We start from the raw sequence: 18,924 nt of genomic DNA on the forward strand, positions 1-18,924 counted from the left end.
TGTTAGCGGCGAGGTGGTTGGATTTTCAATGCAGTCAGGCAGAATCACCGGGGATTCATCAAAGATGCAAAATTGTAGACCCAGAATACCCTGAAGTGGTTGACAATTGAGGGGCTTGACAATGGACAGATATAAAACTCCCCCTTGTAACCATGTAACGGAATTTGTACAGCCCGATCAAGGGTCACCACACGGACAGTGGGAGATTGGGGTTAGGGTCCATTGGGGTTCATTGTTCCGGATGGCGATTGTTTTCACCGTTCAGAGTTTATTTTTAAAGAAGTGGTTGTTTGTTAGGGTTTGGGAAGATTGTGGTTCTCGGGGGCCGCGATGAGGCTGTTCCCTTCTGTCTTGATATTTTCACTCACTCCTAGAGTTGATTCTCCTGAGTTTCCCTTTTAAATCTGGTTTAAGCTTTCTACCAGATCTTGTCCCATATTCCAGCTTAGTTGTTGTTGGAGTAATGGTAATATTACTGGTGCGAGTAATCCACGCCTTTCCAGGCTAATTCTCTGGGGATGCAGGTTCAAATCCCAAATGATGGCTAATGGGATATCAATTAGTACATCCCGAAAAGTATATGTACCAAATAATTAGTTATAGTATTAATATTTAGAACATAAAACTTTTTGTTTCTGAATACAAGTTATAATTTACGTATGGTTTTGTATAAAATGCACAAAAACTTATTACGTTCCCAATTCGTTTAAATGAGGGTTTTTTTTAACGTGTGGCCAAAGGTCTAAAATCGACGGGATCCAAGTGGGCGGAAGGCGATAAAGTTCTGGGATTGCCTCCCTCGATAACAGTTGATCTGACATCCCGCTTCATTGATCCATCTTTCCTACGCGTCCTTGTACCAAGAGCAACTCCGACTGCCACAGAAAATCCAGCACTGTCCAGGCTGACAGCTCTCCAGAGACCCACAGAGGCTGAGTTCCAGATCCCAATATTCCTTGTGTGAAGGCCCTCCCTCATTTCACCCCTGAGCAGTTATCCTTCTCTGGACTCCACCCAGGAGAGGGCCTCATGCAGCCTCTCAAACCCACAGGCCCAATCGCCCCGACTTGCGTCTCTACACGCTCTTTCCAGACAGGATGCCCTTATATTTCCCAGTTGGGTTGAGGGTGTTCAGATTAGCTTGAATGAGAAACAGTGGTCTGGACCCAGATACAGCTTTGTAAAAAGCAAAGGTGGTGCAACCATTACTTCTCACTTCAGAAAGGTATCTTTAACGTTGAGAATATTTCCACTGAACCATGCTCTTGCAGCGAGTCCTGTGAATTGTCAGGGTTTGGATAGAACCAGGGGGTTCCATCACATTCAGCCTTGGAACTATGTCGCCCTATCTTTCACTATCGCAGGAACTGACTGTCTGGAACACCTCAGGACTGAAGGGGAGTGAGCAGATAGCTCACCACCTTCCCGGGTGCAAATAAGAATGGACAGAGATACCCACATCCCTTCGGTGGTGAAAAAAATACACGTTATTGACAGTGTCCGCAATATTTTTACTGTCCTACTCTGCTGTTAAATTGTGCATTGTTAATATCCTAGCTGACAATAGGCATTGAGAAGACAGACGATGTTGGATTAATCACAATGAAATCTTATTTCGCCGCTCGCCGGGTTCGCCTCTGGGCTAAAGGACAGACCTTTGCACGGCCAAGTAAATATTCCTTACACTTCATTTTAAACAATTGGTGCAATTCTGCTTCTATGTTTAATCTGTTCTCCCGCTGTCTTTGAAAGGTACAGGGCAGGGGCAGGTGTAGTGCCTTTTAGAACGTGGTGAGTGGGTGATAGACAGGCGAGGAGGGGCCGAGCGGCCAGGAGGGGCGGGCTGACTCTCCATCACAAGGTACAACGCTGGCAGTGAGTGAGAGGCTGTGTGTGTGTTTGCAGGCTTTGCAAAAGCACGGTTGGTCTTCTCTTCCCATCGCTGGCACTTGGGAAAACTTCAAACCCGCACATTTTCAGAGTGGATTCCTGTTCTGTTGATATATCTTTTCAAAATCACACTTAGTCTGGCGAGAGGGATCCGAGATGCAGGACTGCAATGGAGTGGAGAGTGGTAGGTTTTTTTTTAACAAAAGTACTTAAATGAACGCAGGGGCTGGGTTGGTGGGACAATAATGGTGAGCTTTTTGGTTTAAAATTTATCAGTTCAATGGAAACAGCGTGGAATATTCCAACGATAACAAGTCTAGTAAAATCATTGATATTTTCTGTACCTACAAGCTGAATTATTAGTTTTTTTTCCCTCTGGGGCATGTTGTGTGAAGTATGTTATCTCACTGTCAGTTGGAGCCCAACCCAGATATGGTGCTTTCTCTCTCATTTCCCCACCCCCCGAAGTTGACATGCATGTCCCAGGTAAAAAGATCCTATGATCAGGGCCGAATGGACTGTGGTGGTTCAAGAACGCGGCTCCCCGTTGCCTTCTCCAGGGCAACAGGAGATGGGCAAGTGCTGGTCCCAGCCAGCAAAGCCCCATGTCCCGTGAATGGTTTGTTTTTAAAGTCGCTCTACTCTCTTTCACAGCGTGGAAATGCGGTGTGCTTGGAGGGGTGTCAGGATACCAGTGTTTCTCATCAGTGCAGTAGAGACTTCTTGAAAGCTGGGTTAATGTGCAGTTCCACTGTTTGGCACACTCAGCTAGTTTCAGGGATAATGTTGGGACATTCCGTGTACTAGGATTCTGCTTCGCTCTGCGCGCCTGTGTTTTACAATGTGTCGTCCCTTTCATTGAACGCCTGGTCAGTATTTTGGCTTTTTTTTTTGTAAATTTTCTTTTCCCATTCTCCCTCACTGTGATGGGAGAGATCACAAGCTTCCTGTCATGAGAGTCCAATCACCTACCCCTCCCCCACACCCCAGGGGAAAAACCTTGTTTTTTGCTGTATTTATCAGATGTCGTCTTGTGCTGGAATGAAGGGAATGCAGATTGGATTTGGAGTGCTGTTCACTCCATGACTCTTAAAAACAAAGGAGGAGTCAATTTGCCCATCATATCTGTGCTGCCACTTCAAAGAGTTGTGTGTGTATATTGACTTTTACATTCTCCTTAATACAATTCTTTCAAAGATATATTCTGATTGTCCAGCTGGTTAATTTAGAACCAGCATGTACCGGTTATGTTTCTGCATCTGGTTCATAAGTACTGTGGCGGGAGAGCTGCAGAGGACTAGTTGGCACATTTTTTTAAAAAGTCAGAACTGGTCCAGCTAGTTGCTGGGGTGTGTACTTGTTGGTGTTCAATCATTTTCTTCCAGACAACTCTAGCGGTGTGACCTCCCTTTTATAATTTGTGTTCAATTATCAACATGTCTAGGTAAATAACGCATATTTTCAAACCAATCTGTTCAGAGATGTTATTGTACACCTCTCGAGCAGGTAGGGAATGAACCCAGCTGTCCTGGCTCAGAAGTTGGGACACTAGCATTGCACCACAACAATCTTAATGCATGTCTGGTATAATACAGGAACACGAATGAGCAAGAATGTGTATATTCTATACCTGATCTGCAAAACATTCACAGAACTGCAGGTGGCAGCACGTAACAGCGTGGACTTGAAAACTCAATATTGTTGCTGAGCAAGATGAGGCTATTAAACCCATTGTATCTGCACCAGCCCTTTCTAAATGAGCAGTTTACTTAGTACCATGAAGAAGAGTAATCAAAACTCAATGTTAGTTTGCTATCTCGACATGGATGCTGCCTGACCTGCTATGATTTCCAGCGTTTATTTTGTTTTCATACAGATTGCAGCATCTACAGTAATTTGCTCCTTAGTGCCGTGTTCCTGTTGTCTCCTCGTTCCTGGGACTCTCTGCATTCTTCCTAAGACTTAATAAGTCTAAAATATTTTTGAATGCTTCAATTAAACTTGCCTCCACCATACTGGCAGGCAGTGCATTCCACACCCTAACCACTTGCTGAATGAAGACCATTTGCTGTAGGTGTAGAGGTAAACCAATTGCGTCATCAAGGCTGCTCAGCTGCTCATTGAGATGGTGGCTGTTCTAATAATCCTTAACTACTTTCCTGGCTATCCTCCTCAACCTACAATTGCCTTACTTCAGCTTGCCACCCTCCGAAGTAATTAATTCTACAGATTCATCACCCTCAGAAATCCTCCCTTGCCTCTCCCATAAGGGAGAGGCATAAGACTGTTACCCTGAGATAATGTCTGCCAGTCTTAGACTCTTTCACAAGTGAACAATTGTCTCAGCACCTGTCAAGACTCTAAGAATCTTGTGTTTCAATAAGGTGTCTCATTCTTCTAAACTTCAGTGAGTTTCACCAAAGATCCTCATACAGCACCTTCGAAACCCACAACCACTTCATCCTGAAGGACAAGGGTAGTAGATACATGGGAAGACCACCACCTTCAAGTTCCCTCGGAGCCATTCACCAATCTGACTTAGAAATATATCATTCTGCCTGGGTCAAAATCATGGAATTCCCTTCCTAATAGCAAGGTGGGTCTACCCACAGCAGGTGGACTGAATGGTTCAAGAAGGTAGCTCACCATCACCTTCTCAAAGGCAACTTGGGATGGGCAATAAATGCTGGCCCAGTCAGTCATACCCACATCCCACAAATGAATGAAATAAAACAAAACCTGTAAGGATAACATGCTCAACTCTTCCTACATAAGAGATCCCATGCCTGGGATTGATCTAATGAATCTTCTCTGGACTGTCTCCAGTGCCAGTTATCTCCCCTTGGACAAGGGGACCAAAACACTACACCGTATTCCAGCTGTAGTCTGACTCATGCCTTGATTAGTTTTAAAAAGGCCACCTTAACTTTACATTTTAAAAAAAAACTGTGGATGATAAATCAGAAACAACAGAAATTGCTGAACAAAAATAACAGCAGGTTGAGCCGCATCTGTGAAGAGACAGCAGTGTTTCTAAGAAGGGTCATTGGACCTGAAACATTCATTCTGCTTTCTCTTCACAGATGCTACCAGACTTGCTGTGCTTTTCCAGCAATTTGTCTTCCTAATTTTATACTTCATTTCATTTTTGAAATAAAGGCCATCAATCCTTCCCCCATTACTCACTGAATTTGTATGCCAGCGTTTTGAGATTCATGGATGAGAACTCCCAAATCCCTCTGGACTGTAGTTTTCAGCATCTTTCACTGTTTAAATAATATTCCAATCCTGCCAAAATGCCTGACCTCACTTTTACATGTTCCATATGCCGAAGTTTCCCATTCACACAACGTGTCTGTGTCCCTCTGTAGACTCTGACATCCCTTATCACTTGCTTCTATTTTTGTTATCTGCATTTTAGGCAATAGTAGATTCATTTCCATCATCCACGGCCTTAATAGTTATTGTAAATAATGTGGCCCCAGTGCTGAACCCTGGTCATACCCATTAATGCCTTTGGCATTCATTTACTTTATTCTGAATATTACATGCATTTTAAAAAGAGCCATTTAATTATGCCTTTTTACTATTTTCATTCCCCTTCGACTCTATATGCTGCTTTAAATATCTTTGTCCCTTGCTGTCACATTCTGATATCGTTATCTAAATAACTGCCCCACAATGCTGATATCTCTGTTTTGGAGGCTTATATATCCAGAAACTACTTTTTTCTTACCCACCCCACTTAGTTTAAAACCCTCCCTACAGCCGGAGCTATTCCGTTTGCGAGGGCACTAGTCCCACTGAAGAAGTTTGTTCTTATTGTTTTTGCCAATTTCCTTAAATCCATACCTCCTCATTCTCGCGATTCTTTCACAAGTGGGAAGAAATTTTCTTTTCGGACAAGCCCCTCATGATTTTCAAAATCATTTTCAAATCTGCTCTCTGCCTTCTCCTCTCCTAGGAGAGCAGTCCTAACTTCTCCAATCTTTCTTCATAATTGAAGTTCTTAATTCTTGGAATCCTCATAATCCTGGGTTGAAAATATGTTGCTGGAAAAGCGCAGCAGGTCAGGCAGCATCCAAGGAACAGGAGAATCGACGTTTTAGGCACAAGCCCTTCTTCAGGAATCTTATGCCTGAAACGTCGATTCTCCTGTTCCTTGGATGCTGCCTGACCTGCTGCGCTTTTCCAGCAACATATTTTCAGCTCTGATCTCCAGCATCTGCAGTCCTCACATTATCCTCATTATCCTCATAATCCTCTCTACACTCTCTCTCCAATACATTTGCAACCTTCCAAAAGTACACCTGAAAGATGAAGTGCAGTGGTAGATGAGGAAAGAAAATGTCACTCCTTCTTCTCTTTAGGTTTCACTGCCCCATGGAGCATCCTGCCCCTGTGTGCCACTTGCTGCAAGGGGTATCTAGGTTTGAGACAAATATCAAATGGACTGGAAAGACTGAAATGAGGAGAGTATCCCCTTATAGCTATCCATGTAGGATGTCAAAAATAAGGAATGCCACAGGTTCCAAAACCAGAGGGCATAGATTTAAAGTGAGGGGGGAAAGAATTAAAAGGGACCTGAGGGGCAACTTTTTCACGCAGAAGGTGGTGCGTATGTGGACGGAGGCTGATACAATTACAACATTTAGAAGGCAACTGGATGGCTATATGAATAGTAAAGGTTTATGAGGGATATTGGCCAAATGCTGGCAAATGGGACTAGATTAATTTAGGATATCTGGGTTGAGTTGGATTAAATTAGATTAGATTAGATTACATTACAGTGTGGAAACAGGCCCTTCGACCCAACAAGTCCACAACATTTACCCCTTACCTAACACTACGGGCAATTTAGCCTGGCCAATTCACCTGACCCGCACATCTTTGGACTGTGGGAGGAAACCGGAGCACCTGGAGGAAACCCACGCAGACCTGGGGAGAATGTGCAAACTCCACACAGTTAGTTGCCTGAGGCGGGAATTGAACCCGGGTCTCCGGTGCTGTGAGGCAGCAGTGCTAACCACTGTGCCACCGTGCTGCCCACTAATGGTCTGTTTCCATGCTAGACAGCTCTATGACTCATTAATTTAGGAGATGCGTCACATTTAGGGTCATGACTTCACAAGTATCTCCAGCATCCATTCAGAATAGGAAAAACATGGTTTAAGGATTTAGATGGAGAGAAAGAATTGTGCCTTGAGTGTTAGGACCGGTTCTGGGATAACTGGAGCCAAACCACAAGAATGGGTTGCATCAACAGGGAGGATACCAACGCAATTGTAAGTCATTTATTTAAGAGACTGAGAAGTTTAAACTAGGGGAAAGTGAATAGATTAGATTCTGTACAGTGCGGAAACAGGCCCTTTGGCCCAACCAGTCCACACTGACTCTCCGAAGAGGAACCCATTCCAGACCCACTTCCCTCTGACTAATGCACCTAACACTACGGGCAATTTAGCATGGCCAATTCATCTAACCTGCACATCTTTGAAGTGTGGGAGGAAATTGGAGCACCCAGAGGAATCCCACGCAGAGAATGTGCAAACTCCACACAGACAGTCGCCTGAGGCTGGAATCAAACCTGGGACCCTGATGCTGTGAGGCAGCAGTGCTAACCACTGAGCCACCATGCCGCCCATAGTAGATGGAAGGCAAAATGCAGCCAAATAAAATGAGCTAATGGAGAAGGAAGATACCGATGTGGCTAATATTCCTGTAGAAAAACCTTCCTGATGAAAGGCTTATGCCTGAAATGTCAATTCTACTGCTCCTCAAATGCTGCCTGACCTGCTGTGCTTTTCCAGCACCACCCTTTTCGACAGAAACAAACTTTGTAAGAGGAACTTAGAGCAGAGAAATATAGTCAGCTGGACTTTATAAGTTTTAAAAGAAAACCTTACAACACTGTAGGTTAGCACAAAGCAAAATCCATGGGAGAAGGAGCAGCATTAAAGGAAAATGCCAAACTGAAATGCATTTATTACAATACAGAGAGTGTGTGGGTAGTGAATGGAGCAAATCTTAATTAACTGTCCCTCAATTCAATGATAAGTCCACTCAGGCACATATTTCTTCTATGGTCTTTAATATGATTGGCCCATTCTTGATTTGTCGATCTTTTGGGTACATGACGCATAATAGTGGGTTCCGGAGTGCAGGATTTGTTTTCTTCCCTGCTATTGCTTTGCCTTCTCAATAAAATGTGGAGATGCTGGTATTGGACTGGGCTGGACAAAGTCAGAAGTCACGCAACACCAGGTTATATTCCAACAAATTTATTTAAATTCAGAAGCTTTCAGAGTGCTGCTTGTCATTTCAAATAAACCTGTTGGACTATAACCTGGTGTCATGTGACTTTTGATTTTATCACTAAGCCATTTGGATTCTGTGATGCAGCTTAATGTACAGGTTGTCGCCATCTTAAATCTTGGGAACAAGCTGTTTCCAGTAATTAATGTCAATGCTGTCAGGCTTCAAAGAGAGCTTCAGAATGTCTTTAAAACATATTTCTTCTTCCCTGAGCACTGGGCATTTGAGAGTGAGGAAAAACAGGACTTGGCAGGGGGAAATGTTTCTATGTTATCTGGACACAATGTTCAGTCCATCGTGATTGGTCAAGCAGGAATTTTCCGAGTGCTTTTGGAGGTTCTTCAAGAAGGACGCGAGCATTTGGTCAATGGTCATCACCATTGAACTTGAAACTTGCTGCAAAGGCATTGCTATTGAAATTTCTCTTGTACCTTCAGTGACACACAGCCAACGTTTCACTGCATTTCAGGACTGTGGCAATGTGAACACTAGGACTTTTGATTTTTGTGGTCAAACGCTTGCTGGAGTAGTTTGTAAGCAGGCTGATTGATTGCTGCTGACTTCATCAATGGTGACCTTTTGATTTAGGTCGCTGTCAAAGTCTAGAAAGTGCTCAGCGTATTCCAGAGAGTCTCCTTGAATATCTATTGGAGGTGAATATTTGGCTGAACATGTCTGGAGTGATATCAGTTTTGTTTTGGTAACATTCCAGGACAGATCAAATCTCCCATGCAGAATTTGAATAGCTTGGTGAGGCTTGTAAATGAGGTGCAGAGTAGACAACAAGATTTGCACTTTCAGTTCAGGTAAAGGTTAAGCAGCCATAACCCAGTGAACCATAGGGCTGTGTTGTCATTAGAGGCTGGTGGATTAACCTGAGGGTCCCCACACCTCAAGCAAAAGGAGCAGTCGAGAAAGTGGAACCTTAATAGTAACCTCAGCTGGTACAGGATCCCATGCTATTAGTATCATTCTGCATCACCACCTGCCCAGCCAACTGAACTAATCAACCCCTCTGTAGGTCATGTAGTGGTCAGTTTAGCTTTAGCATAGAAGCAACTGAAGTTAGTTTTCCATCTAATCAGTAATCAAAACTGACACCAGATGTTTAGTGGAATTGATAGTTACTGTCAGGTAGATTGACACCAGTCCAGTGGAACCATCAGAAGTAATGATCTTGGAGTATCTAGGTTTAATGTTAAAGGAAAATAAATCCAGATTATGGTGTATTTGAGAGGAATAGAAAAGATTAACAAGGAGATGGCACAACTACAGTGAGGGATATCTTCAATAGAAGGGCTTGATGTAAATGATTTAATATGGTGGGAGGTCAGAACTTTAATATGACTTGTGATGTGATTAGGAATGTATTCCCAATCTCCATATTGTAGAAAGAAAATAGAAGAGAAAATCAGCAGTTTGATTAGAGAAAAATAGGAATACCAACATTATTATTCTGGAATATTTGGATGAAACATGGAGGGGGAAGAAAACAGAACCACTGAAAAGGTGAGCAGGACTCCTTACCCAATCAGAAAATGGGTAAACTGGCAAAAACAGAGACTTTGAGTTAGAGAAAGGTTCTCATTTGAGCCAAATATGGCCAGGAATGTAGTTTGTCATGAAGTTCCAGATCTAACCACCAAGGAGGAAAATGTCAGCGCAAAAATTAAGATATCTGAATGAGAGATTTTCAGAAAGATGAGTGAGCTATGTAAGATGAAGTGGATAAAGAATTTTGACTCACATGATTCGAACACTCCAGTGAAATATTCTTTTAAAAGCCGAAAGTATGGTAATTTTTTTCTTAAAACAGGAGCTAATTTTGATAATTCTAAGTGGGGAAAATATTAAGATATTTTAAAGGGTGAAATGATCATCTATTTGCATCAAGATTAAAATGTTAGAAATAACTAATGTTGATTTGTAGAGCAACGATCATGTTTGGTAAACCTCCAATCTTTGAGGAATTAACAACGCTAGAGAAGTAGGGGAAAGTGAGGAAAGGGGTCAAGTTGGGGGCGGGGGGGGGGGCGGTGTGGATGAGCAAATGGAGTAAGCAATAGACTGGTGTTCAGCAACACCCCAGTCCTGATGCATGTCCCTCAAGTAAGCATGAACTGCCTTTGACCCTGCAAGCAACATGCTGGTGATATGAGGTCCTTAAATGATATTGTCACTTAAACTCCAGTTGGCCTAAGGTGGGAAGGTTCTCCACATGCTGTCCCAACACTGAATTAATTGGGATGGAGGTAAGAAGATTGCGGGATCCCCACTTCCACCAACCCTCACTGTGGGAGTGAATATTAAATTTTGTCTTTGGACTCCACGCTGTAAGTAGGATTTTTGATGCCTTCGAAAGAGTGCAGCACAACTTGGTCTGCTGCCTTCATGGTGAGGCAGTACTAATACAAAGGGAGAGTAGGAAACTAGATATTTCCTCTGAACAATGCAGATTACAATTTCTTCAAGTACACACATGAGATTGTGGTTTCACTCCAGGGTTAAATTTTGAGGCAGCAACCTCCTCACTGTTGAGGATGGGATTGGATATTTGAGTGAAGGTGACAAGGGAACTGGGTGGATGCATGTGATTATAGACTATTTGCTCCCATGGAGAGTGTACAGAAACGCAAACTGCACGGAATGAATGGCTTCTCTTTGTTTTAATTGTTATGTATTTTTGTGTAATGTTATCACATTGCCCAATTGTTACTGACTAGGTTATGTAGGCTTTGCAATGTATCTACAGATGTGAGCTCTTATTTCAAATGAAAGCTGTTCCAACCAGCAATAGAGGCAAAAAACAAACAGTACTGATCTCTAGGATTAAGTTGGACTCCAACATAATCACAGCCCGCTGGTATTTTAATGATGGGTTACTGCACTAGTTTAAATTTCCAGGACACTCAGCTTACCACTCAACAAGACTATTAAAATCAAAAGTCCATAATGTTTAGGCTACTGGTTGCATGTAGTTTCCCAAACTGGTGGCCATCAGACTTGCAAGCCAGTCCACAACTATCCTTCTATTTCCCACAAACTTGCTTCCCAACTTTTCCAGTCCTTGTCTGGTCTGTCTCCAGCACTCCACTCCTAAATTTACAAACCTTGATGTCCAAATGGCTCTCTTCTCCCCTCCCCCAAACTCCCCTATTTACCACCTTGATATTTTGATTTTCAGTTGGCTCAACTACCAGTTCACGGTCCCTGCACTTTCAAAGAGGTATTATGCAGCCTCCCCTCCACAAAACTCTGTTGAACATCCACGCTGGAATTCTTTACCCAAAAGAACAGTGGAAGTTGGGGCAGTGAATTTATTCGAGGCTAGTTTAGACATCTTTTTGATAAGAGAGTCAAGGTTATGTGAGGGTGGGATGTGGAGAGTGATAGGGCAGAGAGGAAAGTGAAGTTAAGACCATAACCAAATCACCTGACTTGAATTATTGAATCACAGTGAACTTTCGTCATGATTTTCTTGTCTGTTCTTGACATCAGTTGGGAATTAGAGAACAATTTGCTGTATAAAGTAAAAACCTCTTATTTGTTCTACCCACGTGCTTTAATGATTCATAGACAGGGTCACCAGATCCCTCAGCATTGCAACGTTCTGCAGTCTCTGTCAGTGTTTTAGTAATATTCTGTTCTGATCCTCCTCTCAGAAGTGGTTAAACGTGTGGACTAAAGATCTTAATGGTCACATATTTGTCAAGGTTATCAATCAAAGAATTTGTCTTCAATTTAGATCAGAACAAAAGAATCTTGCCCTCCTCACATGATGCACAGCATTGACATGGCTGACCATTCCTAACATTCCCTGCCTCCTCTGCTTTACCTAGCATTGTGGTACTGAATTCATGGTTGCACTTACACATATCCACCACCAGGGGCATTTCTTTATATGCTCCACAGAACCCCTCAAACCTTCCTTCATGATCCATTCTTGTGTACCTGTTACAGAGGAGCATATGAATTGGGATCGGGAATAGTCCCCTCTTGCCACTTTCACCATTCAATAAGATCATGGCTGATCTGATAACTCCTCATTCCTGCCTACTTGAATTGCTCTTTCTCTCCTCTCTCCCATGCACTCTTTCCCCACCCCCAAAACCAAAACACTGATTATCCAGAATCTATCTACACCTGCCTTCAAAATATTTGAGGATTCTGCTTTCAACACGTTTTCGAGAAGAGTCCCAGAGGCACTCTGTATTGTCTGAAAATACTTCTCACTTCAGTCTTGAATGGATGACCCCCCCCCCCCCCCCCCCCCCAGTCTTTACACAGTGCTGTTGCTCTTCAGTAGCATTATTTGCAGGCATTGGCTCAGCTTTCATATGCATGCTCCTGTCATTCATTCCAGTTTGACCCCTATCGAGAATAACTTGGTCAAGTTACAGGAATTCCTCAGAACGTGTTCAGTCCAACCAGTGGAGGAAACCTCATATGAACACCAACTGAACTGCTGGTTTTGAACTCTGCATTTTAAGAAGGATATTGTGGCAAGAGAGATATGGGGTGGATACACTAAGTGGCTGCCTGCTGTGAGAAATGAATATATTGAGTGTCTTGGAAAAATGAAACTCCTTTCTATTGAAATAGAAATTGGACATTGGATAAGTATTTAAAAGTGCACAGGGATGACTGTGGACAGAAAAAGATGGAAAATTATCTCACCAAGCTTTAGTCATCTGACCGAATATCTCTGTGACCCAGTGTCACCTTATGTTTATAATGCTTCTGTAAAGTGCCTTTGGCTATTTTAAGTTAAAGGCATTGGTGTGGATCTTTGGAGTCCAAGAAGGTCCCAGAGGACTGGAAAATGGATAATGTAACACCCCTGTTTAAGATGGGAGGGAGTAGACTGGCAGGAGGCTGGAAGAACGCAGCAAGTCAGGCAGCATCTCGGGACGGAGGCAGAAGGCTGGAAATTATGGGCCGGTTAGCCTGACTTTGGTCATTGGTAAGATTTGAGTCCATTATGGATGAGTTTGCAGACTACTTGAAAGTGCCTGGTGAAATGCGGCTGAGTCAGCATGGCTTTAAGGGGAGGTCATGCCTGACAAATCTGTTCGAATTCTTTTGAGGAGATAACAAGCTATTTTGACAAAGAAGAGCCAATGCACATAGTCTATTTGGATTTACAGCACACATTTGACAAGGTGCCTCACAGGAGACTGCTCAATAAGATAAAAGCTTGTGATGTCAATGGACTGCATTGTTTAGAGGATTTGACTGACAGGCAGAGTGGAGATAAGTGGTGTTTTTTTTTCAGAACGGCAATGGTGACGAGTGGAGTTCTAGGGGTCCATATTGGGGCCACAACTGTTCACGTTATGCATTAATGATCTGGATGAAGGAACTGAGAGCATTAAGTTTGCAGCTGATGCAAAGATAGCTGGAGAGACAGATACTGTTGAGGAAGTGGGGAGACTGCAGAAGGACTTGGACAAGCAAGGAGAGTAGGGCAAGGATGTGGCAGACGGAATATAATGTGGGAAAGTGTGAGGTTATGCACTTTGGAAAGAATGGAGGTGTAGACTATTTTCTAAACAAGGGAAGGCTTTGGAAATCTAAAGTGTAAAAGGGCATTTGAAGTACTAGTTCAGGTAAATGTGCATGTTTATTTGGCAGTTCCTTTCTGTTGAAATAGAAATTGGATATTGGATAAGTATTTAAAAGTGCACAGGGATGACTAGACAGAAAAAGATGGAAAATTATCTCACCAAGCTTTAGTCATCTGACCGAATATCTCTGGAAGGCAAATGCAATGTCAGTATTCATTTCAAGAGGGCTAGAATACAAGAGCAGCAACATACAGCCATAGCAGTGTAAGGCTATAGTCAGACCACGTTTGGAATATTGTTTCGGGCCCCATACCTGAGGAAGGTTGTACTGACGTTGGAGGAGGCCCAGAGGAAGCTTACATAAATGATCCTGGGGATGAAAGGCTCGTTATACAAGGAGTGGTTGAGTATTCTGAGTCTGTGCTATGGAGTTTGAAAGGGTGAGGGGGGGTGTCATTGAAACCTACAGAATGCTAAGATGACTCCATGTCCACACTATCCAGATGCTTCCACTAATAGGAGGACACCAGGGCACAGCCTCAGAGTGAAGGGATGACCCTTTTAGAGCGGAGTTGAGGAGAAATTTCTTCAGCCAGAGGGTGGTGAATCTGTGGAACTCATTGCCTTCCAGAGTGCTGTGGAGGACATGTCATTGCATGAGTTTATTTAAGATACAGGTCCTTGATTAGTAAGGGGCTCAAGGGTTACAGGGTGAAGACAGGAGAATAGGATTGGGAAACATCAGCCTTGATGGGCTGAATAGCCTAATTCTGCTCCAATGTCTTCTGGACTTGTTAATTGTAGCACAGATCATGCCTCAATGTAAGGATAAACGTTGTAGGTGACTGAAGGTACAGAACATGAACAATTGGCCATGTGAGATTGGGTCATCTGTGTGGACCTCTATGTAATCTCCACCAGATTCTGGTAACTCATCAGCGCTAAACTCAATGATCGATTCTAATCCTCCTTCATGTGCAACCTCTCTATGACATCATGTCTACCTATTCCTGTAGTTGTCTGCAGTTCTCATTCTGAACTCTTTAGACCGTGAACTCTTAAGCATCCTCCACTTTCTTGGCATAGCTGCAAACCATACAGCATTCAGAAATCTAGACTCTTTAAATCTGACAATACCTTTCCTAGAGCTCTCTAATTCTAACTCTTTGTTTGAAGAGCATCTTAAACAATCTTTGACCAACTTTTTAGTCACTGTTGTAGGAAGATTTTAAAGAGGAATCTTTGTTCAGAGTCCAGCATAAATCTATCTTTATTCAATGCTCCTTATCACACAGGTTGGAAGAGGTCACTGGAAACAGACTCCAAGATACTGCCCCTCTCCCAATAAGGCACAGGATATTTAAACGTTCCATATTACAATGGTTACATGCAACATTGACATCAGCGCTTGCCATCTCCCCTCTGACTGTTATGTCCCTTCCCGGATGTTTGCCAGCTGCATCATACTAAGTGTGTGCTGTTTGGTACCCTGTGAAACTGCGATTGTTTATTTTCCCATGGTCGTAATATTTTGCAATTGCACCCCCCTTTTTGGTGTCCTTTCACGCGGTTATCTGTTTATATCCTTTAGTTTATGTTATTTGGTGTTTATACCATTCATTCTTTAATCCTCTCTTGGTGACGGGATGGGGACCTCTCTCTCATTTTTACAGCCATTTATCTAAAGGATGTTAGTTAGTTAGTTGCACTTATAATTTCAGTAAACCTACATATATAATCTGTAATGGCACTTACTTAAACCTTTTGATTATGGTGGCAAAATAACAAGTTTGCTCTTTCCCAGTAAGATTTCTTTGAAGCACATCATTTCTCTTATCTGGTCGTCATGTGTATGAAGACCATGATTCTGACTGGAAATTGCTGCCTCAAATCTCTCCACCCACGGGCAACCATGACAGTCACCCACCTTTTGGCTTGGTGTCTTTTTTTTTCTTAAATCGGTTTGTTATATCCCTCAAGAAACCTGGGATACCTTCTAGTGTTAGAAATTTTTTAAAAAAAAATTTGTTTATAATTTTTGGAACTTGGATTTTAAAGATGTGTTTTTGATTCAGTTCAGAAGTAATTGTTTATTTTTAAAGGTCAGAAAGGCTTTTGGAGCATTGACCTAAATACATAATTTTCAAGAAAACCTGCAATTCAGTCAGGATAACAGTAGTTTTAATTGATGGAATGTTTACACTACTGAGTTTATGACAGATTTGGGGTGGAGGGGTTTTTAAAAAAAAAACAGATTGCAGACATTATTGTGTGTTTTGACTTCAGAAGAATTGGAAGTTCACTTGAGAAGGGAGAACTTTTTTTTTACCCAGCTGATGAATCAAGTTTTCGGTTCAGGTGAGTAGTCCCTCTACGAAAAGAATTTTAGTTTGTGAAGTCTCCGAGCTGAGGGAGTTTATGTACAAGTTTCAAGGTGTCAGCACTGAAAAGTGATTTGTGCCAGCAGTCCAAGAAAGAGAATTGAAACAAAATCTTAAAACTGCCTCTGATCTGAGAGAGAACTGGGTTGGCAGTTAAGAAAGAAATGAGTTGCAATAAGTGTAATACTTCTGTGGAATTTGAATAGCTAACAGTTGCTGATAAACAGTAACAAAGTTTCAACCTGTGTTAAGGTCTTTCTAAACTGTCTTTAGATTGTGATTTTTTTTCTTTTGTCCAATGAACTTGTGTTCTTTTGTTTCAAAAAGAAATTGGCAGCCTTATTTGAATATGTTTGTCATTAACCACTGATAAGCAACTGCAAAAGTTAAATAATTGATCCATCAAACCAGGTGTAATATGGGATCTGACCTGTCCAGTATTAATATCAGTGGAGATTATAACATTATGTAAATAAATACAAGGTGTATTTGGTAAGTCCTTGTTCAGACTGGATCATTTGTGTGTTTTTATCATGTAACTGTTTTCAGCTTTGACTCCCTGCCAGAAGGTCAAGAGCTGAGACATTGGCTAATATCTGGTTAGTGTTACACAAAGTTCATTTCCAAGAGTAAAGCAGCCCGAATCAAACTACATCAGGATTCAAGTAGTGTTCAGTTTCCATTGATACTTGGTAGGTAACAATGGCAATATGTAAATGCCAGCAATTTGAACAAGACATCTTGATCAAGATCCCCAGTCTTAAGATATTGTTCACTGGGTTTCCTGCAGATTGGGATCATTGGTCAATGGTATGAGCTAACCAATCAGTATAACCATGGTGACAAGAGCAGGGTAGAAGTACAGAACTCTGAAATGAATGGTTCATTTCCTGACTCCTCTTAAGACTGCGCATCATCTACAATGCTCATGCTAGCAATCTGCTGGAGAATGCTTTCCTAGAAGGATGGAGCCACAACAACACTCAAAGTACAGGACCAGTTTGCCTTATTACTGTTAGCGCCATCACTGGACATGGCATCCATTCCCTCCAACACTGGCACCCATTCAACCCTTACCCATGCGAACAAAGACAGTGGCCTTTAAGGAAAATCATCAAGTCGAACTGTTCCGTGACTTGGATGGATATTACGGTTTGCATTTAATGTGCCCCAGAATTTTGTAATTCCTGACTGAGCACATTTTTGTGGGAACACCAGGAAAAGGGTTGTATTATCTCAAAGGAGAAATCTCAACATAAGGATGGCTAATAAATTACAATGTTCTCTGTATCACTGTTTGGATCCTCCCCATGTGCTACACTGAGCGAAGCTTACGCATGGTGGCATATTTCAGAAAAGTGGCTAGATTGGATTTTGAACTCCCAAAATATTTATGTGGAGAGCAAGGCTGAGTCATGCTTGTGTGTCCGCTTTCGGTCCTATGTACCCTGGCCGCATTCAAAATTCAATCCTGGTGCAAAATCTGGCTACTCTTCTGTTTTTGCAATGGCTTTTTGGACTAGTGGGAAAGCCAAGTGCCGCCTCTGGATGGGTGATCGGTAGAGCAGTCCCATCCATCTCCTCGATATCCCCACCTCTTCCAACAAGACCAGCCAGCCTGTATAAAACAGGTGTCTAAGTTATTTACTCCAGTCCCTACGCTGCTGCGATATATTGTGCACGGAGCTACAAACTCCACCCCTGCTAAGACAGGCAGATTGAAACCCAGTCGAGAGTGTGGTGCTGGAAAAGTACAACAGTTCAGGCAGCATCCGTGGAACAGTAGAATCAATGTTTCAGGCATAAACCCTTCATCAGGAATTAAGGGCTTATGCCCAAAATGTCAATTCTCCTGAAACCCAGGTCAACTGAGGAAAGAAGAAATTCGGATCTCGTAAATACCCAAAACCAGTCCAAGAGATTGCTCTGGCTAAAATCCATCCTTGTAATAGCAATCTCTCATGAGGTGATGTTTTCTCCACACCTCATGATGATGGGCTTTTAGGGAGACTACATCCAGAGTACTGTGTACAGTTTTGGTCACCTTGCAATTTTATGTTTACATTTTTTTTAAAAAAAATGTATTAGAAACTGTACAGGTTCATTTGACTGGGTTATCTTGTGGAAAGCTTGTGGTTTGGGTCTGTGAGCATTGAAGTAGGGAAGGATGAGGTGTGAACTTACTGAGATACAGGAGTCTGAGATGGTGGAGGTGGGTAGATGCTGACAGGGTGTTTCCCTGGGGGCAGGAGGGAAGGTTGGGGGAGAGAATCTAGAATGAGAGACAGAGCACCATGTAAAAATTAGTGTCTCATTTGAGGGGACAGATGGAAAAGTGTTATGGTCATAATCAGATCAGTTGTGATCTTTTTATCAATTGGTTGAAAAGAGATGCAATAGAAGTGTTTAAAATCACAAGTTTGATTTTATTATTGTCACATCTACCACAATACAGCGAAATGTACAGTTTTGCATGCTAACCAGACAAATCATACGTCACAAGAATGCAGAATATTTCCACATGTAGGGAATCTAATCTAATCATATAGTCTTACAGCTACAGAGAAGGTGCTGAGGAAGATCAGCTCTAATATTGAGAGTTCATAAGTCTGATGACAGCAGAGAAGAAGCTGTTCTTGAATCTTGGTACACGTTTTCAAGCTTTTGTATCTTCTTAATGGGAGAGGGTGGAAGAGGGTATAACCTGGGTGGGAGGGATTTTTGATCATGTTGGCTGCATTCCTGAGGAAGTGGGAAATATAGACTGAGTC

The 18,924-nt window shown here is 42.3% G+C and overlaps 1 protein-coding gene across 1 annotated transcript in view; it reads left to right on the top strand.

Moving 5' to 3' along the window:
- Positions 1-1,896: 1,896 nt before the first annotated feature.
- Positions 1,897-18,924, top strand: part of plcd1a (phospholipase C, delta 1a) — an 84,577-nt gene continuing 67,549 nt past the window's right edge. The window contains exon 1 of the mRNA XM_043690857.2: positions 1,897-2,074. Coding sequence (XP_043546792.1) covers positions 2,047-2,074 — 28 coding nt within the window. The 5' untranslated portion in view covers positions 1,897-2,046. The remainder of the gene's footprint in view (positions 2,075-18,924) is intronic.

This window comes from Chiloscyllium plagiosum, unplaced genomic scaffold (assembly GCF_037043375.1).
Source record: "Chiloscyllium plagiosum isolate Xiang-an unplaced genomic scaffold, Cpla_swu_hap1 HiC_scaffold_5, whole genome shotgun sequence".
NCBI classification, from domain to species: domain Eukaryota; kingdom Metazoa; phylum Chordata; class Chondrichthyes; order Orectolobiformes; family Hemiscylliidae; genus Chiloscyllium; species Chiloscyllium plagiosum.